Source organism: Osmerus mordax, chromosome 24 (assembly GCF_038355195.1).
Source record: "Osmerus mordax isolate fOsmMor3 chromosome 24, fOsmMor3.pri, whole genome shotgun sequence".
Classification (NCBI taxonomy): domain Eukaryota; kingdom Metazoa; phylum Chordata; class Actinopteri; order Osmeriformes; family Osmeridae; genus Osmerus; species Osmerus mordax.
In genome coordinates, this window is record NC_090073.1 from 3,235,452 (window position 1) to 3,261,318 (window position 25,867).

General features: G+C 51.2%; 1 protein-coding gene across 1 annotated transcript in view; it reads right to left on the reverse strand.

Moving 5' to 3' along the window:
• The window catches only part of znrf3 (zinc and ring finger 3), a 50,766-nt gene that overhangs the window by 5,250 nt on the left and 19,649 nt on the right, over positions 1-25,867 (reverse strand). Inside the window, exons 2-6 of the mRNA XM_067228278.1 lie at positions 19,733-19,855; positions 4,642-4,716; positions 3,030-3,161; positions 1,788-1,898; positions 1,049-1,216 (exon numbers count right to left, since the gene is read on the reverse strand). Coding sequence (XP_067084379.1) covers positions 1,049-1,216; positions 1,788-1,898; positions 3,030-3,161; positions 4,642-4,716; positions 19,733-19,855 — 609 coding nt within the window. The remainder of the gene's footprint in view (positions 1-1,048; positions 1,217-1,787; positions 1,899-3,029; positions 3,162-4,641; positions 4,717-19,732; positions 19,856-25,867) is intronic.

The window sequence follows — 25,867 nt, forward strand, 5'->3', positions numbered from 1 at the left end:
GAGGGGGTAGAGCAACAAGGTCAGGTCAACTCCAAGGTCACGCAGTGCAGGCACATGTCCAGCAGATGGCAGCAGAGAATCAAAAGACAGGCGTTTGCATCCCAGAGCCAGACGGGGCATTTCTTCACTATTCAACAAGCACCCTCACTTAGCCCCCAATAATACAGGGTTCCTGGACACAACCCTAGCCCTGACCCCTGGAAGGTCACATAGGCCAGGTAGACCCGATTTGGAGATTATTGTCCAGAATTCCAGCCTGGAAACTCGATAACACAGTTTGGATTCCTGACACTGACCTCGTTTCACATCCTGCACTCTCTTTCCATTTCTCTTTCTCATGCCTTCTCTCCTCCCCCCTCCTCTCCCTTCTTCTCTCCCTCCTTCTCTGGAGTGACTCATGTATCCAGGCGGTTTCTGCCCACGATCTATTGTTGCTGGCCTCTCTGCTGAGGCAAACCATCCTTTGATGCAATTCAGTCTTCGGAATGACTATTTCCTGTAATCATCCACTTCTTCATCAAGACAACAAACCAACCACAACAATAACCCCCCCCCCCCCCCCCCCCAGAACAACATGCCCGAGGCAGGCTGGGGTTTCTCCCTTGATCAGTCCCTCTGACAGGAAGTACCCAGAGAACCACATCAAGGGGGACACATTTCCACAATGACCGGCCGGGATTCCAAACGAGCGGCGGTTTAAAAGACAGGAAGTCTAACCCTGAAACCCCACGCACAGGCACCCAGCATCACCAGCTTCAGGTGCAGCGAGAACAGTCGCCAGGAGCACCGCAGGAAGTGAGGGAGCGGAACGAAAAGGAGAGGAAGAATGACGACGGAGAGAAAGAGGAACACAGTCTAGTCTCCCCCTCCCCCCCCCCCCCCATGGCTCAGACGACTACTCTGGATACGGGTCCCCTTCCCCCTGCAAGCCTGAAGACTTAGTCCGCCACACTCACAGCTTATCCACCCCTGGACTAGGAGTCTATCCTCTGCGAGGTTGGGACAGGCGAGTGCAGAGGCACGCTACCACTCTACCTAGGCACCCTACCTCTCCATCCAGGTACTTTTCCAGGCAGATGGCGCAGTCGGAGGTGGAGCTGCTGCTCAGCGAATCGGACGCCCCGCAGTTGCTCTCGCGCTGGCCCTTCATCTTAGCCTTGAACTTCCTGGTCTCCATCTTCTCCAGTGCCTGCACCGCCATCCTGTTCATAGAGCTCTGAGGAGAGGAGGAGGAGGAGCAGAACAGGTGGAGAGGAGGAGGAGCAGAACAGGAGGAGGAGGAGCAGAACAGGAGGAGAGGAGGAGGAGCAGAACAGGAGGAGAAGAACAGGAGGAGAGGAGGAGGAGGAGCAGAACAGGAGGAGAGGAGGAGGAGGAGCAGAACAGGAGGAGAGGAGGAGCAGAACAGGAGGAGAGGAGGAGGAGGAACAGAACAGGAGGAGAGGAGGAGGAGGAGCAGAACAGGAGGAGAGGAGGAGCAGAACAGGAGGAGAGAAGGTGAAGAACAGAAGGAGAAGAGTGGTGTAGAACAGAAGGGGAGGAGGAGCAGAACAGAAGGGTGGAGGGGAGAGGAGGAGACAGTGGAAGGGCGGAGGGTCAGTCTGGGGAGTGATGGACGTAGAACAAACAGAGGTCGAGCAGTGATGTGTGAAAGCCTGTGGATGAGGACTAGGATTCCACGTACAACTCGAGATGGGATCATTTCAAGGGAAATGAGAGCGAGAGTCCGCGGAAAGTGAATGAGAGGGAGAGTGAGTGAGAGCGCGTGCCCATGTGAAGGTACAGACCTGGCTCCGCCTCTGCTTCAGCTTGATCTTGATGAGCAGGATGAGACAGACCAGAGACACCACCACGAAGAAGGCCAGGAAGATCCCCATGTCGAAGTACTCTGTGGGCTGCTGTAGGGGTGGGACAGGCTGGGTCAACACTAACTCTTCCAGCACAAGAACACACACTTGTACACACCACTTTACAGTAAAATACCCTAGACTGTTGGACACCTGAGTACACACAGGCAAACAGACACACACAGTTACAGCCAGGTGTCGGTAGGCCTTTTCCAGAACAATCCAGAGCCACGGAACATCATAATAGATGAAGGTACAGTAGTAGATACTGCTACTATTGTTAGCTCTCTTGTTCATTCATAGCCAGGGTGGGAATGTCCAGCTCTGCTATGAGGACACAACCATATGCTGTATTTCTGTCTTCCTATTCATGGCTAGACTCCACTGTGCGAACCCGTGTCTGCTTGTACCTGCTGCATCTAACACTCCAAAACAAACAAGTAGCTCTTTCGAGAGTGACACTGATTCAGTGTGACCTGTTAGCTCGGAAGAGAAAGGGAGAAGCACGTCTCCAGAGATCAGAGTCAGATCTCAAAATGACTTTCTACATATATCCCTTGTGTTATCTTTGGGTCATTCTGACCCATCAGTCATTGTGACCCACCGTCGTATTGCGACAAATTTACCTCATACAAAAACAAAGTGAAGCATTTTCTTTTAACTGTCGGGCTGTCTCAGACCCCCCACATTGGAATGGTTAAAAGAAAATTATTTTTATTTGTTTTTGTATTGGGTAAAATTGGGTAAACACAACGATGGTTCGTTATGAACCTTTGGGTCATGTGACCCGAAGGCAGCACGAGGGTTAAACATGATATATATATATATATACACACACACATTATATATATACACTGCTCAAAAAAATTGAAGGAAGTTTTTTTATCAGGGTATGGCATGAATGAAATTGCACTTCTCTGATAATGATCTGGTCAGTTAAGTAGCAGAGGGGGTTGTTAATCAGTTTCCGCTGCATTGGTGTTGATGTAATTAACAAGAAGTGCACTAGAGGGGCAACAGTTTTTTTCCCATTGAGATCTGATGTTTTTCAAAGTGTTCCTTTAATGTTTTTGAGCAGTGTATATAAAATCTTACATGCATGCTTTGTACAAAAAATACATTTAAAAAGTGGCGTTCCACAACACACACCACTACACACACGCGTTTGGTATGGGCCCTTACCCTTGGCGGGCGATGCTGTATGCGGGCGCGGGCAACCTTCTGCTTGTTGACGATGTTCATCAGCTTGACGGCGTCTGCTCCTTTCACATAGACCACCGGCCTTTTCAGAGGGTCCTCTCCTACCTGGTTCAACTGGGGGAGGGGGGACCAAGGAGGAGAGAAGAAGATGAGTATGCCTTGCACGTGCACAGTCAGTCAACATAACACTGGTCTGCTAGAGTCTCTGTAGTGATCCTATGAATAAATAAGTGTGGCTCTCTCATGTCACACTAAGGGAATCTGTCATGGGCTGGACCAAAGGACAAGAAGTGGCCGCTGTCTACATACGGTACAATCTGTCTATTGTATGTTCTGTTTTGGGATTGGTTGACAGAAGACAGGCTCCTCCTCTTCAGTACTGTCATTTGGAAACACCATGGCAAAATGGCAGGATATTCATGGCTTCAGCTCTCCCATTGTCATGTTCCTATGAAATACACTGCTCACTGACACATTTCCCTCTGGGCCCTAGTCTCTGTTAATGGGCTAATGCTAGTTGGGCTAGCTGTGCTAGTGTGGCTAGCTATGCTAATGCTATTTGGGGTAGCTGTGCTTGTGCAGCTAGCTGTGCAAGTGCTCACTGGTCAAGCTGTGCTTGTGCAGCTAGCTGTGCCAGTGCTCACTGGTCAAGCTGTGCTAGTTCTACTGCTAATGCGGCTGGACCTGCTAGCCAGTTGGACTAGCTGTGCTAGTGCTAGTTGGACTAGCTGTGCTAGTGCTAGTTGGGCTAGCTCTGCGTTCTCCTTTGTTGATGATAGACTACTTGTAGCCCTGTGGGTGGCGTCTCTGCTGAGAAATCCAGACGCCAGCAAAACCTTTCATGTGGTCCGCCACACTCCGTTTTATCTCTCCGCTCCTCTCCACCCAGAGTCTGGGGAGGAGGAGAAGGAGGAGGAGGAGAGCCTGCAAGTCCAGGCTTGGCCTGAGGAGGATGAATACCACAGGAGAATTCCTGCCACTAAGAGTCTCTGGGAGGGAATGACTTGTATTGTGTGTCGGCCTGCTTGCCTCCCTGCCCACCTAATTACTGTTTGAGACAACAAAGAGACAGGGACTACCCAATGGTAGGAGGGAAAGAGAGAGAGAGAGAGAGAGAGATCCATAGATCATGTCTTGTCTCTGGAGGTGAGGTGTGCTGGTGTGCACTACCTGGGCAATTATGAGCTCAACCGAGCATGCTCTCGGTGTGCTTACAGCTTAACCTGGATATCTCGTTTCAGTCGTGCACATTCAGCGCACACACACCTCGTGTTTATTCCCATGGTCCTGGGAGAGAGCTAGACTGAGAAATGCTATTGTTGGTACACGCACACGCACAAACATGCACGCAACGGGCTTAGCGGAAATATTCCTCAATGAGCTCACATTGCAGGGGGAGACATTCAGAGCTGAGAGGAATCTCTTTGAAGGCAGAGGGTGTGATCTCTGCTAACGTTGTTAGCATGTTAGGCTCGTCTCCAACAGAATTAGATTCAGCATGTGTGCCCAGAAAGTATGAAGCGTGTGTATATGCGTGACTGTGTGAGCGACTGTTCAAGTATTGTGTATTTGTGAGTGTGTGTGAGAGACTGACCTGATCGATAGCATCAGGGTTTTCGGACACATCAAAGATCACAGCTGTGGCTCCTCTCTGAACTGCCCTCTTCGCCTGTAAACACAGAAAAACATTGCATTATTTTTCAGTGATTTTCTGAATAATTCGAATCAACAACAGGGTTAATCAGTGTGAAACTTTCCGAAACTTCAGATTACAGAAACATCCTTGGTTTTTTTTTATGATCGATTTTCAATGTTTTATTTCTGACCACCAGGGGGCGATGTCTGGCTTTGAATAGACTCCACTGTTTCATGTGGGACGGGGAGAGAGAAGCAGTCACCCAGTATAAGGAGATGAACAACCAGCACACTACATGGGAGTAATGAGCGTACTGCCTCTCTCAACATGACGTAACAACACATAAACAAACAATATCTATAACATTAGGTAACCACCATCTATGATCATATGATCTATGACCGCTTTATTTATAACATCTATAACTCCCGCTCTTTCACAGCTTGTATAACTGCTCTGTATCCATGATAACATCCTTAATATCTACGACTGCCATGTCTGATATAACATCTTTAGCCTCTGCATGCGGCCAGTTTAGCACCACAGCACTAATTGAGACCTAGAATCCAGATTCTAGTCATGCACACAATCTCAAAATTCCAAACTCCTCCAACTGCCACAGAGGGAGTGGGGGGGGGGGGGGGGGGGGAGGACAGAGAGAGAGTGAGATCTCCACAGATGGGCAGCAGAACTGTTCTGGTGCTGAAGTCTTTTGAAGCTTCCAGCCAGAGGGCAGAGATAAAGAGAACGCAGAGTCCTAGAAAACTGGCTTCCCCTTGTGGGAAGCTTATCTAAACTCCCGCTTTCTCTCCGACATCTAGTCTGGCCCTGCTGGTTTCGCCCTGTTCCATTTAGTCTGTGCGAAGCTCAAACACTACGTGACCTGATGCAGAGCGGTGCCCGATGGCTCTCATCCCGATGGCTCTCATCATTCAGCTAGGAGGGACAGAGGAGAGGAAGAGGGAGAGACGGAAGAGAAAAGAGAGAAGGAAAGAGAGTGGAGAGACGAGGAGAGACCGTTCGAAGAGGAGCAGGAGAGAGGAGAACGAGCTCGAGAAGGAGAAGGGGAGCGTCGGACGGGCAGACGAGGAGAGAGATCCGGCCATCCCGGACGGTGCTCCTGAGCCTCGCAGCGGAAAAGTGTCACGGACCAAACATGGTCATCGTTACATCACAATCGCTCTGCCCAGCCGACCAAGACCGTGGACGCGTTCTCCCTCGGAGGAAATGGCCCCGCTTTGGCAGCCAGACGGCCGCCCCCCATTCTGGGATGTGGTGCTCCATAGCCTGGAAGCTTGTGTCTCTGTGTACAGTTACCCCCCGGCCCCCTAGCCTACCACCCCAAAGCAATACTAATAAACACTAATAAATGTTTGTTTTGAAAACTCTCATCCAAAGCAGCATGCAGGGGGGATTTGAACCTGCAACCTCTTGATCTGTAGTGAAAGGTTCTACCACTGAGAAGTAGCCATCCCACCTAGAAAGAGGGGAGAGAAGAAAGGGATGAAGGGAGGGGGAGAATATAGAGAAAACACTCATCCCTCCCAACTCCCAACACCGTTCATTGGAAACAGACACGTAGCAGGGCATCTGTGTGGTGATCGTTCAACCATGACCAGATGCTTTCCTGTTAGATGATGTTCGCCAGACCCAGAAGAATAAGAGGCCATCTCGGAGAAGAACTGCAAATCATCCCGACCCCAGTAGAAGCTCACACGGTACCAGTTGCATTAAAACACGCATAAAAGTTAGTGTGTTTCTTTAACTTTCTTGGGTCGATAAGATTCATGTCCGCTTCACATTCGCTAACATCTCTCCCGGTTGCATGACCGGCTTTATAAGAGTTCAAAGTGGGACCTGTTGAAGTCTCACACCCATATCTGCGTCTGAGGCCAGGGCTTGCTGCTTTGATGTCAGCTATTCCAGTTAATAATTAATGGCTCTGGGTAAGACACTTGCAGAAGAAAGAATCCCCCCCCCTCCTTAGGGAGAAGAAAGAGCCCCCCTCCTCATCCCCCCCACCCCCCTAAAGAATCTCCTGTTGGGCAGACACGGCAATGTAGCGACTTGCCTGACGACAACAAAAATGTACCTATGGGCAAAAGTCATCCCCCCTCTCTCCCACAACTACTGAGACATCCCCCCCCCCTCCCTCCCTCCCTCCCTCCCCCCCCCTCCCTCCCCCTCCCTCCCTCCCTCCCTCCACACCTCCCCCAGTCAGGACAGCCCCAGGGAGGACAGGAAGAATGAGGCTAGATCTGCTTATCGCCTCCCAAAGTCCCTCAGAGAAGCTCTACCCACATCAATTGGATTATGTTGGGTTGGATTATGTTGGGTTGGATTATGTTGGGTTGGATTATGTTGGGTTGGATTATGTTGGGCTGCATCGGATTGTGTTGGGATGTGTTGTGTTGTGTAGTGTTGTGTTGGGGTGTGTTTGGATGTGTTGTGTTGGGGTGTATTGGGTTGGGTTGTGTTGGGGTGTGTTGTGTTGTGTTGGGGTGTGTTTGGATGTGTTGTGTTGGGGTGTATTGGGTTGGGTTGTTTTGTGTTGTGTTGTGTTTTGTTGTGTTGTGTTGTGTTGTGTTGTGTTTGGATGTGTTGTGTTGGGGTGTATTGGGTTGGGTTGTTTTGTGTTGTGTTGGGTTGTGTCGGGGTGTGTTGGGTTGTGTTAGTCACATTAGTCCCCCCCTTCCCCTCATGTGTATTTTGCGTCCTTGCTTAGTCCTCTCGCAGTGTTTCTCTGAAACGTGGACTCGGGCTTTGGGGAGCAGATCTAAGGTTGCAATCAGAAATCCTGTCTGCTTCGTCAAAATGGCTCCGGAATCTGGAGTGGTGTTCCACATCCGTGGCTGCTGTACTCAGTGTGCCTGCTGTACTCAGTGTGCCTGCTGTACTGTACTCAGTGTGCCTGCTGTACTGTACTCAGTGTGCCTGCTGTGCTGTACTCAGTGTGCCTGCTGTACTGTACTCAGTGTGGCTGCTGTACTCAGTGTGCCTGCTGTACTGTACTCAGTGTGGCTGCTGTACTCAGTGTGCCTGCTGTGCTGTACTCAGTGTGCCTGCTGTGCTGTACTCAGTGTGGCTGCTGTACTCAGTGTGCCTGCTGTACTGTACTCAGTGTGCCTGCTGTGCTGTACTCAGTGTGCCTGCTGTACTGTACTCAGTGTGCCTGCTGTACTGTACTCAGTGTGCCTGCTGTGCTGTACTCAGTGTGCCTGCTGTGCTGTACTCAGTGTGCCTGCTGTACTGTACTCAGTGTGCCTGCTGTGCTGTACTCAGTGTGCCTGCTGTACTGTACTCAGTGTGCCTGCTGTACTGTACTCAGTGTGCCTGCTGTACTCAGTGTGCCTGCTGTACTGTACTCAGTGTGCCTGCTGTACTGTACTCAGTGTGGCTGCTGTACTCAGTGTGCCTGCTGTGCTGTACTCAGTGTGCCTGCTGTGCTGTACTCAGTGTGCCTGCTGTACTGTACTCAGTGTGCCTGCTGTGCTGTACTCAGTGTGCCTGCTGTACTGTACTCAGTGTGCCTGCTGTACTGTACTCAGTGTGCCTGCTGTGCTGTACTCAGTGTGCCTGCTGTGCTGTACTCAGTGTGCCTGCTGTGCTGTACTCAGTGTGCCTGCTGTACTCAGTGTGCCTGCTGTACTGTACTCAGTGTGCCTGCTGTACTCAGTGTGCCTGCTGTACTGTACTCAGTGTGCCTGCTGTACTCAGTGTGCCTGCTGTACTCAGTGTGGCTGCTGTACTCAGTGTGCCTGCGATGTTGTGAATATTCACAACAGGACAGTGGGAACAGAAAGACATGGTCACCCTTGTACAGTCTAAACTTGGGCCGTAACATCCAGACAACAAGCCCTTTCCAGGCAACCGGAGGCTGCCAAGATGGCACCGCAAGCAATACACAGTCGAGGGGAAAAAAAAGCAACCCTTCACGATCTGTTCTTGTAGCCATCATGGTTATCGTAATAACCCCTAAGCATTTATATGAATTGTAAACATCATGGTTATCATGGTAACCATAACCCTCTATTATTACTATCCCTGTAAGACCAAGCCCCCAGTGGGTGATGGAGGGTGAATCTCGTTACTAAGCCATGCTGCCACATAAGGCCTGCCAGCCTGCACCCCCCCCCCCCCCCCCCCCACCCACCTGACCACCAGTCCATCCATCCATCCATCCGCCTGAGAACCAGCAAGTACACCCTAACCGAGAGGCCAGAACCGCAGCCCGGCATGGCAGCATGTGCTGGTCTAGACAGGAGGAAGAGCTGGCCTATGTTTAGCCAACCCTCAGGAACTCTGGTGAAGAATCGTCTTTGCTTGAAATCTCCCAGGCTGGCCGCGAAAAGAGACTTGTTCTACCAAAGATGGAAAATTGCTTGTCTACATCTTTAATCGCTATGCTGGACTAGACACACACACACACACACACACACACACACAGAGTTCCACCTGCACCTCTCACTAGTCAACTCTCAACAACTCGCGTTCCTGCTCTTTCTGATCTCCCTCCCTCCCTCCCTCCTCCTCCTCCTCCTCCTCCCTCTCCCTCTCCCTCTCCCTCTCTCCCCCTCTCTCTTTCTGCACTGCTATAATTAAGGTCATTAAGTCTCCAGAAGGCTTTCCCTCGGCTGTTATGCTGTAATGTCATGTTGCCTCCTGGCTGGTTGCTTTATTAAGAGATAAAGGCATACTTTCCTCCCATGGATTTTCTTATATGTGGTCCCCTCTGTGTGTGTGCCAGGAAGGCACTTTTCTACAAAAATAAAATCTTTGTCCTCAGCATGGCCCTTGTACTGTGTGTACAGTGGAAACACACTTTTCTAAATCCACCAGAATCCCCCAGAATGTCCATTAACATATTACAGATAGAGTTGCTACATACAGCACATTCAACCAGGTGGAGAAATATCGCAATCAACTGGTATTATTTTGAACGGCATACAGTTGTACTTGATAGTAGCTTTTAACACAAGCACCAGTCACCTGCATGAAAGGGCTGAATTGACAGCAGGCCTGTAACTTGCACCACAAACATTAACCCTTCAAACACCTCAGCCTTTCCACCCTCTAAACATCCACAACCAGGAAGCAGAGGTTCCTGGGCTCCCTGTACCTCTCCCCTGGGCCCCCCCCCGGGCCTGACGACATGCTCTGCTTGACAATCCCTCCATTCTCTCAGCCCAGTAACACACCTCCAGCAACGTTGGTGACTCACTGGAGGTAAGTAAAACATGGGGAGGGGGGAGGAAAACATGCATCCACTGTGAACTGTGTGTACCCCTGACAGGGAGTTTACCATCCCTTCAGACCCCTTGCAGTGCTCCCGACTGCTGAATTTTACCGGAGTTAAGTACACGGTGGGGGGGGGGGGGGGGGGGGGGGGGGGGGGAGAGACGACACGGTACTCCCCCACCTCCTTCTGACTGGTCATGTAAGCGCACAGCTGACTCAACGTAAACACAGACGGGGGTCAACACTTGAACCACTCTGCTGGCGCCCCAGCGGTCATTAATATCTCCGTGGAGATGTGGAACCAGCAAAGCACCAAGCAGGGGGGAAGGGTCACAGGGATGAGGCCGGGATGAGGAGCCTGGTGGATGAAGATCAGAGGCCTGTTCCATAAAGCGAGTTTACCGGATAAGCCAAGCTAATGTAAGTCTGACTCGTGTCCAGTTGATTCGGTTCAAGACAGTTTAATGTAGTTCGAACTCAGTTACCATGGCAACTTATGCTGCAAAATTAACCTGGTCTGAGGCAGGCTAACTGTCAGGCTTAGCCCGTGTTGTTGCTTAACCAGATGTTCCTGTAACACTGACCCACTTTTATTTATTTAAAACAATGTCAAAAAACTCCACTTAGATGTGTGTGAGATCTATAAAGAAAAAAAGACCTCAACCTATGTAGGCTATCGTTCATGTCAATCCTGGTGTGTAATTTTACGTTGATGAGGTGGTGGATGAGGGAGCTGTCATCATAGGCTACGCGGCTTAAAGAGAAAGTTCTTTCGGGGAGAATGCGCGTGGTGGTGAACATTGCGTTTTGCCGTGGTGGATGGATACGATCCATGTTCTACCTCACAGGCTTCTTACGAATAGGGTGCACCCGCAATTATCTTGACTACTTGAATCTGACTCGAATTAGTCAGATTGGGTGAACTAGAATTGGCCTTTATGGAACTGCTTTAGCCCCGACAGACTTGTTTGATAAATAACCAGTTTGGTTAAGTCAGGTTTGGTACTTTAATCCCAGCTTTTCTGAGCGGCCTTTATGGAACAGGATCCTGGGCTGTTAGCTCCTGGATCATAGTCTGTCAACAAGGCGGCCATAACCCACAGACCTGAACTGGCTTGGGGCCGAGCCGTTAGGGTTTGTTCCGAATTAGAGTATGTGCACTACACACAACCCTCTCACTACACACACACACACACACAGTCAGTGCAAGTCACAGTGTTCACAGACCTGACAACTAGGTTTAGTGGTGTTACACTGTGAGCCCCCCTACTGTCCTGGATGAGCATGCCTTTTAGGGATGAGGCCGTCTCCGAGCATGCCTTTTAGGGATGAGGCCGTCTCCGAGCATGCCTCTTAGGGATGAGGCCGTCTCCGAGCATGCCTTTTAGGGATGAGGCCGTCTCCGAGCATGCCTCTTAGGGATGAGGCCATCTGAGCATGCCTTTTAGGGATGAGGCCGTCTCTGAGCATGCCTCTTAGGGATGAGGCCGTCTCTGAGCATGCCTCTTAGGGATGAGGCCGTCTCTGAGCATGCCTCTTAGGGATGAGGCCGTCTCTGAGCATGCCTTTTAGGGATGAGGCCGTCTCCGAGCATGCCTCTTAGGGATGAGGCCGTCTCTGAGCATGCCTCTTAGGGATGAGGCCGTCTCTGAGCATGCCTCTTAGGGATGAGGCCGTCTCTGAGCATGCCTCTTAGGGATGAGGCCGTCTCTCAAGAGTTGGAGGAGATGGTGCTGGTGTAGGACATGTTGGACATCTCCAGGAAGGACAGAGAAAGATCTGGAACCCAACACAGAAGTTCTTCTTCTGTCAGACTGGGCTTTTTACATGCCCATTCTCTGGATCCACATTGCCTTTTCAAAGTACTGTGAGCCTCACTCTAAACTTTCATTTGTAATCCTCTGCTGTCCCCCTACTTCTCCCGCCCTCTTCTCTCTCTTCCGTCTCTCCCTCGCTCCACGTCTCTCCCCTCCCTCCCTCCCTCCATCTCTGCCTCAGCGCACAATGTGGGGTGGCCATTCAACCATCGTTGCATAACCAAAATTATACAATTGAACTGCACTGTGTGTGTGTGTGTGTAGAACCTCAGGGAAGGCCTTGCCTAGTGTGTGTGTGTGTGTGTGTGTGTGTGTGTGTGTGCGTGTGCGTGTGCGTTCGGCACCTCAGAGGAGGCCTGTGACTTGGCAAACAGCCGGCCCATTACAAACTGGAGCTGTTCAGGAGAGACCTCCTATATTCTCATCAAACAAGAGAACAGTAGCTGGAGTCCTTAGCACCCCCTCCCCACACACATACTACCTAACTAGCTAGCCTCTCAACCTGTTAGTGTAAGCCAGCCTCCATATAATCAGACACGTGCAGGAATTGAACATGGATTAAACTAAGTGTCACTAGCTTTAATTAAGGCTTCATTTTCTTCTCTCTCTCTGCTTGTTCCTGACCCTTCAAGACCCATACCCAGAACCCTACCTATAGCAGCTACCCCTCTACCCTACCCTTACCACCTACCCCTCTACCCTACCCATAGCAGCTACCCCTCTACCCTACCCTTACCAGCTACCCCTCTACCCTACCCTTACCACCTACCCCTCTACCCTACCCTTACCACATACCCCTCTACCCTACCCATAGCAGCTACCCCTCTACCCTACCCTTACCAGCTACCCCTCTACCCTACCCTTACCACCTACCCCTCTACCCTACCCTTACCACATACCCCTCTACCCTACCCATAGCAGCTACCCCTCTACCCTACCCTTACCAGCTACCCCTCTACCCTACCCTTACCACCTACCCCTCTACCCTACCCTACCCTTACCACCTACCCCTCTACCCTACCCATAGCAGCTACCCCTCTACCCTACCCTTACCACCTACCCCTCTACCCTACCCTTACCACCTACCCCTCTACCCTACCCATACCAGCTACCCCTCTACCCTACCCTTACCAGCTACCCCTCTACCCTACCCTACCCTTACCACCTACCCCTCTACCCATACCAGCTACCCCTCTACCCTACCCTTACCACCTACCCCCCTACCCTACCCTTACCACCTACCCCTCTACCCTACCCTACCCTTACCACCTACCCCTCTACCTTACCATACCAGCTACCCCTCTACTCAGTGTGCGAATTATACAATGACAATCGGGGGGGTCAACTTCTTTTCCTGGGCGTAAAGTACAGCGCAGGCGTGTGCTTCTATCATTAAAATGATAAATACAAATACAATCGTGACAAAAATATTATAGATCTAAATTATATTAGATTTTTTGGGGGTATTACCTAGCTAACTTATCTTTCTTGTACTTTCTCACTACGCGGTAGCTACACTCTGAGGCAAGGGTCATCAACCTTTTTGAAATTGAGAGCTAATGATTTCTCACAATAACTATCAACAACGACTTAACAAGGTGGGAAACGGATAATATCAATATTCAACACTTTATTTCTATGAATCTATACATTCTGCAAAGCAGCACAAACGAAAATAATTGCAGCACAAACGATTGAGACTATTTTGACGATGTTTTGCGTTGGGTGTATAAGTCTATGGTTGGGTGGAGGGCCAATCAGGTATAATACTACCCATAGCGCGTTACCCCATGGGTAGTTAGGATGGTAGCTTTTGTGACAGGTAGTGAAGTGCCTCTCCACATTGAGCCGCTTTGCCGTGGCCACATTCGCCCCGAAAATGAGACACACGCAGCTTCTTTCACAGTAGTAAAAAAGAACTCTTCTGTGCACTTGTCACTCGCGAGCTGTGTTTATGTGTGTGATATTCCCTGCCATAAAGTCAACATTTCTGTGTATCGCCAACCTGTTATTGACTGAATATGGTAAATATATTGTAATTTTTACGATTCCAGGTAAGAACGATATAGAAATGTATCGACCCACCCGACCTGTTGTTTTTACCTCTTTTGGGGGGGGGTCCAAGTCTTAATTAGGGGGGTCAGACCCCCGTAATTCGCATACTGCCTCTACCCATACCAACTACCCCTCTACCCTACCCTACCCATACCAGCTACCCCTCTACCCATACCAGCTACCCCTCTACCCATACAAGCTACCCGTCTACCCTACCCTACCCATACCAGCTACCCCTCTACCCATACCAGCTACCCCTCTACCCATACAAGCTACCCCTCTACCCTACCCTACCCTACCCTACCCATACCAGCTACCCCTCTACCCATACCAGCGACCCCTCTACCCATACAAGCTACCCCTCTACCCTACCCTACCCATACCAGCTACCCCTCTACCCATACCAGCGACCCCTCTACCCATACAAGCTACCCCTCTACCCTACCCTACCCATACCAGCTACCCCTCTACCCATACCAGCTACCCCTCTACCCTACCCTACCCTAACCATACCAGCTACCCCTCTACCCATACCAGCTACCCCTCTACCCTACCCATACCCAGCTATTCTTTACCTAACCCATACCCAGTTACCCTTCTACCCTACCAAGCTACCCCCAACCCTACCTATACCCATAGCAGCTACCCCCCACCCTACCCTGCCTAGTTGGCTGAAACAGACTAATTAAATGTTCTCCTCTCTTCCTCTTCCTGTTATGTTTGCTTACCGCTTCTCCAGTTCCAGCCTGTGTTCTTCACAGGAGAACCAACAATCATCACTGTGGACAAGGTCATCCCTTGACACAACAGTGGCCCCTAAAGTCTGGGGATACAGCTGCACTGAAACCCTTCTTGGCTTCACGGACATGGAGGACTTTATGTCGAGTCATTCATTCATAATACCAACATGAACTACTATTATAATTACCATCATTAATAATGATGTTCTGAGGACAGCCTCTGCGGTGAGTGTTCGAGTCATGTTCTGGGGCAGGGTTGGGGGACGTGGGGGTTGATGTACGCACCGAAGCTGCAGTCACACCTACCCATGTGGTCATAGATAACCTTGCCTTTCTGCCTGTTTTTCTAATGATCTATACTAATGATCCACACTAGCGTTCTGGACCTAAATAGTTAATGTCCTGGAGAGTCAAGAGCTACTTAACTTCCAACACCGTAACTAAAACACATGTAGTATCGCCTCTCCCGATCATCTACTATTTAGGTCTGGCTGGCACAGTTGTGACTCTCCCAGGAACAGACAATACTGTCCAAAACCATACTGGGCCGTCACGCCTGAACATCTAGACAGCCACCACAGGAGAGGAGGAAGAGGAGGAGCCGGAGGGAAAGGGAAAGGAGGAAGGTTGACAGATCTCCTCGGAAACATCTCTATTAAGGCCGCATCAGACGGCTCACACTGAACAATGTGGCGATACTTGACTCGGAGGAAGAATGCGTCCCATGATAAAAACAGGCCATTGTTCGTTAATGAAGCACCGTGTCCAGCTATGGGCCGGGCCCCCCCCCAGTCAGCAGGAACAAGGAGAAAACATCTGGTTGGGGGGGAGGGGGGGGGGGGGGGGAGGGTGTGGAGATGGGAGGAGGGGAAGAGAGAGAAGAGAGGGAGAGGGAGGGGTGAGCATCTGAACCAGCCGAACAGGATCTGGGATCAGAAACGCATTCTCTGATTAAAAAGAGAAGGAGGCGGCTCTGGAGGATCTCTCTTATCTGAGGTAGACATCTTAGCTGTTAGCCTCTTGGCTGGGGGGGGGGGGGGAGGAAGGGTTCTGATAAGACCCTACGTCACCCCCTGGGTGAGCACATCCAAGACGCTGCTTTACCTGGAAATCTGATTGGGGGCCCCTGATAAATCGAGGCGGCGGCATTACGCAACCACCTCACCTCATCTCAGGGAGAGGTTGCCCTGTGTGAACTCAGCCTCCCAGAACGTGGCCTCTCACACTCACGGCCGCTCACACACACACACACGCACACACACACACACACGTGCACTCGCAGTCTCTTCCTCGGATATAGCCTGAGCCTTCACAGAAGACACCCGCCTATGGCTGGCTTCACAGGCCACCAGAAGAAGTCTCCGAGTCCCTTGGCGCCGCCGGACAGGCCGGGGTCTGAAGCGGAACAGTCCGCACCAGTCCGGGTGTCAGTAAAGAGAGAGGGGCTCCAGAATCTCAAATAAATCAATGAAGGGGAAGAAGAAAAAAGGGAAGAGAGATAAAGGAGAGAAAACTCCCCCTCAGCTGCACTTACTTTTCCTCTCCTTTCATTCCCCCTCTCTCTCTCCTCGTTTGCTCTCCCCCACTTGCTCCATTTTGCCGCTCCCCTCCCCCCCCCCCCCTCTCCTTCTTAAGTCCCCCTGGGCTCCTTTCTTCTCTCTGTTAAATAGGGGGCCGAGCTGTGAAGTCTGATAATGGTCATTTTGCCTCCCATTGAACTCTGGGTAATTCTGCTCTGGGAACGACTCACTCGGAGCCACATGACACAAGGAGCTTCCCAGTGACCATGGCAACCGGCTCAGTGGGATCCCCGCGAAGCAGTGATTTAGGGCTCCGCCGACAACCCCTCCCCCCCCCCCCCCCCCCCCTCCCACACACACACACACAAAAAACACCCTGAAGAAAGTTGTCCAATGGGGAGAGGCCCTGGCCGGCGAGGAGAGGGGAGGAACAGCAGCAGAGATACCATCGGCAAGTTGAGGTGTACACAAACATGAAAGGAGCACCCAAGAGGACCCTGGGAAATCCACACTTCACAAGCTTTGTCCTTCGTCTCTGCTTCGCTCCCCCCCCCCCCCCACCACCACCTCCCTCCCCTCTTCTCTGTCCCTTTATTCCCCGTCTCTGTCTCTCTCCCTGTCGTCACGGTGGGGGAACAGTTTACTGTGACTGTGCCGAGGAAGAGAGGAATAGTCAGTGTGAGAGCGGGGGCCAACTCATTGAAAAACATCCCGATCATTCATACTGCACACTAACGCGATCGATACCTCGTCATTGTTGAGAAGGACTTACAGAAGCTACCACAAGGCCCAGCCCACCAACAACCAAGGCTGCCGCTTCAGTGAAGCGATAGCTGTCGAACCGAACCGAACATCTTCGATACGGCGACGTCATAAACAAGTTCACAGACATCCCTAGAAGTCAGCCAACAAAACCCAAAAAAAAAAAAAAAAAAAAAAAAAAACTCCCAATGATTAACTCGACCAGAGTTCTACCGGGAGATGACCCTCCTTTCCCTGAGGAGACGTCCCTCACAGAGTGCCTGCTTGTGGGCTGTACTGTGGCTGACGCTCCCCCTCTCACTCAAACGCCGAGGAGAACGCGCTGGAGAAAAACACCGGCTATGACTGCTCTATCGACGTTCTCCTCTCTGAAGCACTAATCTAGCCCTTCTACATAAGTCAATACCTGTTAAGCCCTTCCAACACAATTCGGCTCATACAAAACAGTCAAAGAGAGAGATAAATAGAGAGGAGAGGAAAGGAACACACAAACCTTTCGGCCAACAAGAAATATTATTTCACTACTCGCCAGGGGAATCGTAAAAGTGGGTGCGTGGCTGCCTGTCTATCTAGGTTCGTCTGTGGTCAGAATGAACCTATTTAAGTACAACGCTACCTGTTATAGAGCTAGCACTCCAGTCTGAGAGCAGGACCCTGGCAAGCAGTAGCACCGGGCATGGCATCACCGCTGGCAAACACCTTGCCCAGGAGCTGCCAGTTTGTGTGTGTATGTGTATGTATGTACAGTCTGAGTGAATGTGTGTGTGTGTTTGTACAGTCGCTCTCTCTCTCACTCGCTCTCTCATATTGACCTCTCCCTGCCCCTTGGCCCACTCCCCCTCGCCCCTCTCTTCCTCGCACCCATACATCCACCCCTCCCCTGCTCCCTCCCCCCCTCCCTCCCTCCCTCCGGCCCTGGCAGGCATGCCAGACAGGGTTAGGATCCAGAAGCCACTTAGCACTGAGAAGTTGCAGCTGTTAGCTGAGCGTCACTGGCGGGCAGTGCCAGAGGACCACAGATGCGGGCACAGAGGCAGGCAGAGAGGGGGGAACAGAGGGGGGAACAGAGGCAGGCACAGAGGGGGGAACAAAGGCAGGCACAGAGGGGGGAACAGAGGCAGGCACAGAGGGGGGGAACAGAGGCAGGCACAGAGGGGGGAACAGAGGCAGGCACAGAGGGGGAAACAGAGGCAGGCACAGATCGGGGAACAGAGGCAGGCACAGAGGGGGGAACAGAGGCAGGCACAGAGGGGGGGAACAGAGGCAGGCACAGAGTGGGAAACAGAGGCAGGCACAGAGTGGGAAACAGAGGCAGGCACAGAGTGGGAAACAGAGGCAGGCACAGAGTGGGAAACAGAGGCAGGCACAGGGAGGGGGACAGAGGCAGGCACAGAGTGGGAAACAGAGGCAGGCACAGTAGGGGTCTGATATGGTCTGCTCCCCCACTGGTGAGCATGCTGGGTCTGTGTGGGCACAGTAGTGTGTGTGTGTGTGTGTGTGTGTGTGCACGGTGAAGCCTGGCAGGGGTTATGGAGCGCCTGGGGTATAGGGTTGTCATAGTAACACGAGACAGGAACAAACCTAGGGAGAGCTACTGCAACCTGCTCCAGCAACCACACCTCAGCAAAAACAACAATCCCACAAGATCCATGGACGACAACAACAACCAAAGCTTTGAGTCGTCTCTCTCACTGATCATACACACCGACAGCTCCTGGAGTAAGTGTTATTTCATTACCCGCGAACCTTCCAATTTGCTCCTAGTTTCCCCTTCTCCCAGGGGACTTCCTCTCCATGTGGCGCACAGAGGGAGTTCTGAGGTCAGAGGTCAACAGGCCCGCGGCGCCCACAGGAACCAGGCAGGAAGAGGCGGAAACAACTGTGTACATATCGGTGACAGGCCGGCACTCTGGGGCACCGCCGTCCAGCACTCCCGAAAAGAGAAGGAGCTCCACCGACTGCCCCTTCCCTCTCCTCCCCTCCACCTCTCCCCCCTTCATCTTTCTATTCTGCTGGCTTTTTCGGATTCGATTAAGGCTAATTGTATATGTGTGTGCGCACGACTGTTTGTGTGTCTGCGCATGCAAACGAGCGTGTGTGCGCAAGACTGCGCGTGTTTTCAGACTCCGATGCCACTGACCACAGCAGTCAGAGAGGAGTCTGGAGTTCAGAGGAAGGCCAGACTGTGGTAGGTCCACCACAGGGCAGGGTGGAAGGGCAGGGACAGATGGGGGAGGGGCTGACCGTGGAGGTCCCTGCCCCGCCAGCATGGTTGGCAGGGCCGCGGTTGGTCCGGGGTGGGTCCGGAGGGCAGTCTGTCCTGGCAGTGTCTGGGAAACACATACCACCAGCTGTGCCCATCGCCTGGCGGGGGGGCTGTCTAGATGCAACAATGGGGGCATCCCCCACCACCTCCCCACTCACCCAACTCACACCCCCCCCTCCCCTCTCTAATTACAGTCTTGGCGCGAAACCCAGGAAGATGGCCTCCTTGTTTTGGCTGGTCGCGGCTTCTAATGAGGTGACCGACCAGGCAGTCTAGATCACTTTCACAACACCACCACCACTGCTGGGGCAGGCCAGACAAAAACGCCCCCCAAAATGGACGACTCTTCAGAAGAAGCCGAATGACCCAAAATAACATCCGATAGCCGGACGCTTGTTTTCTTTTTGGTGGAACTGTGGTGAGGGAGGAATGAAGGGATGGAGGGAGGAGGGAGGGATTCAATACCCTAACCCTGAGGAGTTGGAGAAGCGAAACCAAACAAAACCATCGTTGTGTGAACTGTTCGCTCGACAACCACAGATAGATAACCTTAACACCGCTTAAATGAGGTAAAAAGAGATAGGGAGAGAGAGAGTGCAACCGACAGAGAGAGACCTACACAGAGAGAGACCAACAGAGAAAGCGTCGTACCTTCCCCAGGACAGTGAGACAGCTGGGGTCTAGCTCCGGCTGCTCCAGCTTCACCACTCCCACCCAGCCGTACTCGTACAGGTCCTCCTCATCGTTGTTGTTGCACAGCCCCAGAGGGTGCATCTGGAGAGAGCAGAGACAGGGGTTAGCACACCTGAGGGCTAGCTAAATAGTTAACATACCAGTGGATTAGCTAAACAGAATTAGCATACTTGAGAATTAGCTAAACTGAATTAGCACACCTGAGGACTAGCTAAACAGAATTAGCATACCTGAGGAATAGCTAAATAGGGGCAGCATACAGCATACATACAAACGTCAGTTCAGAGAGGGGTTTGTGACCATGCAGAGCAAGATCTGATTTGATTAACAAAGTAAAAGTTCACACAGTTGGACAATTATACATATTGGAATACTTCATACAAAGTAACAGGGTCACTTTGACATCAAAACCCATAGTAAAGTCATCACGTGGCAGTCACAGGGGCACAGTCACAGCGAGACCACATGTACCGGTTAAGTTCGAGTCATAACACCATCTACGTGCCACCTAACATGAAAGCATGAAAAAGCCTTGCATCAGAAGGGGTGGGGAGAGGGGGCGCTTTCAGATCTGCCCCTCAGAGGGGTGAAACACCAGCTCAGGAACACGGAGCTAATCTCTACTACCCCCCCCCCCCCCCACTCCCAACACACACCCCCCCACCCCCCTCCCAACACACACCCCGCCCCCAGCGGCAGCAGATAATCCTATTTTCCATAATAAATCATGAGAGCATTACAACATTAGATCAAATAAGAGGAGGCTTAGCGGAGTTGATTCACGTACAGCACAGTACAATACGGTATTGTGGGCCTCGCTAGTCTAGTCTAGTCCTCCTCATTAAAGTCTGACATCTTTTCATAACTGGGGCGGGATGTGTGGAATGAAAATATCTGATAGGCTTCAGGTGAAATGACCGTGTGGACCATTCAACGGATGGTCATTCAGGTGAGCCTTCTTCTAAACTACTAGACTTTCCCTTCACAGTCTGTTAAATGGATTGTTAGTTCCGCCTGTCCAGTATGCCGGCTGTCTCTACGCCTTAAAGGGATCGTGAGATCAGCCCGTTCCAAGTCTCCAGTCCTTCCATTGAGCCGCATGTCATTTAAGGTTGTAGCATCATTGCACGTTCTTATTGTGTTGATTTGTGTTGCTGAGGGGGTGTCCTATTCTAAGGACACTAAAGGAAGTAAAAAGAAAGAGACAGAGAGAGGTAGCACAAGACAACCTATGCTCCTCGGCCCTATGGCCTCCAATCTCCCAGCTCTGCATCACTGGGTGTCCAGCTCCAGGCTATGCCAACTGCCCCCTGATAGCCTTCTCCCTCCAACGACCCCTAACCCCCGGATTCCAGCACCCCAGCAAGCAAAGTGCAGGTCCACATGATCCGCAGCACAATGTAGGACAACCACCGCAACACCAGGGGGGAGCCAGAAGGATGAGATGGGGGGGGGGGGGGGGGGGGGGGGGGGCGACTTCTGGGAGAAGGGGTTTTGGGGAGGGGTGCTGGTTTGTAGTCAAAGCAGAGGAATGTTAGTGTTCTGCTGGTGTGTGTGTGTGTGGGTATGGGTGAGTGAGTGAGTGTGTGTGTGTACGATCAGCCCCGTCTCTCTGTGCCTGCAGCGTGTAAGGTGAGGATAAAGACCAGCCCCCCCCACCCCCACCCCCACCCTACCCCCACCCCCGTCCTACCCCAACCCCCACTAACACAATAACCACATAGGGCCAGGCTGTAACCACACACGCCCACTGTGAGACACACACACACACCTCAGGTGTTGCCTGTCGATAGAATTTCCAAAGGTTTGTCCTTGAACACGCTGCTCTGTTCTCTGCACGCGGCTTGCGCGGCATCGAGAGAGACGTTCAAAAAGACACGGGGTGAAAACTCCAGATGAAAGCGCGAGCGCGTGTCTTTCATCGGCACATGTCCCGGGTCTTTCACAACATAGCCGCCCCTCAGTCAACACGCACACATCAAAACATTCCAGGAGACGCATCGCTTCGACGCAGCGCCGAGGGAGCTGCCAAGGTCAGAAAGAATGCTCTTCATTACAAACCGCAGGGTTCGTCCCCTCAGCTTTAACATTCATACGACCATGCTGCTCCACCTCTCTCCAGAGGGTGGAGGGAGAGGTGGAGGGATGGAGAAAGGGATCAGAATGCATCACAGGTAGGTTTCCTAGCCTTCAGGCAGAAGGGAGGGAGGAGAGGAGTGTATTACACCCACACAAATTTGGCCTGATATTTTTTGGAGAGCTCTCTCCTTCAGCGCATGCAAAAATGGCAGAGCAAGAGAGACAGAGAGAGTGCAAGATAAAGGGATGGAAAGAGAGAGATGAAAGACGGCCTTTACCCCACCTATTCCTCTTCATCTCCTTGCAAGTCGCATTGTGAAACTTATCACACAAAATATTCAAGATATACTCTCTCCTCTCTCCCCCTCCTATTCTTCTCTCTCGTGGCGGCCATTTTGGATTCTACCACCAGACACCACTGAGGTTGGAGTGGGAGGTGGCCTCCCACAGAGACCTTCTTGACCAATTGGGGAAGACCAGGAAGTGCAAGCGGTGTGTTCCAGCGGTCTGACAGGTAAACCCCCGCCCCCAGGCCAGCACAGGCAGTTCCCGTCATGATGAGAACACTGGTCCATTCCACTGCAGGGTTCCTTACTCCAGACGAGGCTGCAGACTCAGACCCTCTGGGCCTCCACTGCCAGGCTCCAGAGGTTGCTAGTTTTTAGGCCTGGGAGAGGTAAATGGGATGGATAGACATGGAGGGAAAGGTTTGGGCCAGCCCTGCCCCCATGACTCGACGCCCCTCCCACCAAACCCTACCCCACCCCACCCCGCTCTCACACACACACACACACACACACATTTCTGTGTTTCACAGGGGTATCTCCTTACACAGACCAGGTTCTCAATGAGATCATGGAGGGGATCTCTACTCCTCTCGTCTCTCGTGTGGCGCCTTTCCACTGCCTGGTAGCGGCTCGACAACTACCAGGGCAGACCTGGTACTTTCCTTGGAACCTCTCTGTCCAGGTTCCAAGCAAGCGGAGGCCATACTACCGATTGGCCTGAGAAGATCGTGGCATGGGACATGCTCCACAAACGTACCATTTTTAAATAGCCAAGCTACTATAGCAACCGAGAATAGTGGACGCAATTGTTTCCATTCACCGGACAACTTGATTAAGTGGCGACATGAAAAACAATGGCGTGGTCAAATGAGGATGTGTTGCTGACGAAAGGAACCAGAGAGAGTGGTGTGTGTTGCGTTGAAGACGACATCACAGCAGTTTCATGCGTTATGACAACCAGCTACCTTGGAGGGAAAACAAAGGGCCTGGTTTCTGGTAAAAGCTAGTCGAGGTGATCCGGTACAATGAGGTGGAAAAGCCTCCATCAGCCTAGCACCCCCAACAGCAAAAACTCCAAACAGGCCGTGCTTCTGGAAACTTTCTAGTCACCCCACTCACTCTCACACACACACTTTATCCCTGTAACTCCTCTCTATCTCTCCCTTCCTCCCTCCCTCTCGACCTTTCTCTCAGAGGAAATCTAAATGCTAGTCACACCATCCAAACTATTCTTCCCCGCCCTCCAAACCCCTCTCTCCCCCCCCTTCCTCGTCTTCCTCCCCCTCTCTCCTGCAACTCCCCCTAACCTCTCCATGGAGAAGACGCCAGCCTTCTTCCTCAGATCTCTGATCCTCCAATCTGTGCTGCGAGGTATTCATCTCAAATTCATCATCAAAGAGATTATGCTTGAATTTGAGAAACAGAAATAAATCGATTCCAATGAATAAAAAGATAAAAAGTATTCAGAGATATAAAAAAAGTCTTAGTATCATAATTTTATAGGGAGCCCAATAAAGTCCCCCAAGTATACTTATAAACAAAACTTTATGAAGCTCACTTTTTAGGTTGGGAAAAATCTCAATTAAAATGTTTCACAGAATTAAGGGAATTTAACACTGAGCTGCAATCCCACCCCCATCCTATGGAGGGAGCAATCCTTATTTCCTGGAACAACAAACTGTCCTGCCAGGAAGATGTGTGTGTGTGGGAGGGGTGGGGGGGGGGTCCGGAAGAGGGGAGGGGGGTCAGTATTTGAGCCAAGCTCCAGATGGGGTCCCTGGATATGGGGCCCTTGGATGTGTGTGGCCCCCACATCCAGGGGCCCCTCTGAGGTCTTGAGCCCCAACAGCAGCAGTTCCTCTCTGAGCAGCTTTTCAGACAGGCAGCCCAGAGCCTTTTCAAACAAGCCCTGCTCAGAGCTATGTGGCAGTATGTATGGCACGCCAGGCACTAACACACACACACACACACACACACACACAGACCAGCTGCACTGGGAGCTTTGATGATCTTCAGAACCGACCCCCCCCCCTTCCTTCCAAACGCTCTCAGAGAAGAGGTTCACCACTTAGAAATAGCAAGGCAACTACTATTTAAACTATTTAACAAGGCAGAGCAAGTATAGAACTAAAGGTGCTCAAAAAGAGGGGGATAAATCTTCTGTCCTCATCAACAGGTTGGAGACGTGGGCTGACGGGTAATCCATTTAACTCCATTACTAATTTGCCAGAATTAACAGTCAATGTTTGACATGAGAAACGCTGATAACAACTTCCGAGCGCGGGCGCACGAGCGAGAGTGAGCGAGAGCGAGCGAGATCCCCCTCCATGGCACACACCCCCTCCACCCACATGCTACCCTGTAGAACAGAACAACACCACTGGCCTGCTGTCTGTGGACAGATTCCTTTACATGTATTCTCCATCATCTGAATCAGCTCCAGGCTCACCAGTCTAGCTGGTCCATCTCAGCTCCAGGGAATAGAAGCCCAGATCCACAGAGAGACAGAGTGAGCAGTAACCACAGTAACCATGGGAGACAATCTGCCAGCCTAGCCATAAACAAGGAGGAAATATCAGAAAGGTAATCTCTCCCTATCTCTACCCCTCCTTCATTCTCTCTACCCCTCCTCTCCTTCTTTCTCAGCAATGGGAATAACTTCAAAGTGCACTGGTAGCCTTGAGGAGGGAATATAAGAGAGAGATAGAGAGAGAGAGACAGAGAGAGAGAGACAGAGAGAGAGAGACAGAGACAGAGAGACAGAGAGAGAGAGAGAGAGCAAGAGAGGGAGCAGAGATGGAGTTACAGGAGAACAGCAGGAAGGTCTCTCCAGGTGGGGCAGCAGGTAACAGGATCTCAAACAGGGATCCCAGAGCTTCTCTTTTCACAGACTTCCTCCCTTTTGTTCTATTACCCCACAGAGCACAGAGACCAAGGAACAAGTTAGCCAGCATTGAATTACCCAGCACAACCTACCTTAGCCTCGCTTAGCTTATTTTAGCCTAGCCTAGCAGGCTTTAGTTTAGCATAGCCAAGCTTTTTTTAGCATTGTCTAGTTTACATGTACTTTGCTGATTTTAGCCTAGCCAACGTTATTGAAGCATAGCAAGCTTAGCCTAGCCACTTTTTCCAGGTAACCATTTTTAAATGGTGTGAAAAATGACAATTGGGTAGGTAACAATATGTGAAAGTTGAGATTAAGGAAGAGCAAGATTTTTTAGACCAGTCCATCTTCAAGGTGCACACTGGAATGTTGTCAGGTAGACTTCGACACCAAAGTCACTTGGTTTCCTTAAGTGAGCAGGTGAAGTCAAGCCACTCCTTCCAACATTCTCCGTGAAGGCTACCAAAAGCACATCTCCCATCCGGCCACCACCTAAACACGGAGCTCTACTTCTGGGAACACCTCCCTCCCCCCACCCTTAAAATCACCTAGTTGCTTTATCTTCATAGCAACGGAAAGCAAACAAGAGCAGTGTTGTGTTTCAGAGTTAGAGGCACAGCCAGGGACACTCTATATGATGTAAATACCCAGATATGTAACACAAAGCCCCAGAGACGACAGCCCTAGCACCACACTGGAGGCCCATTCCGTGACTCTTAGCTCCTGTAAAACAAGCACAATTGTGTGTGTGTGTGTGAGGTAAAGTGTGTGCTGTTTTTTTGTGTGTGCTCAAGCGCATGTCTGCAGGTGAGAGGGTGTCTGTGAGCTTGAGCATGCAAGAGT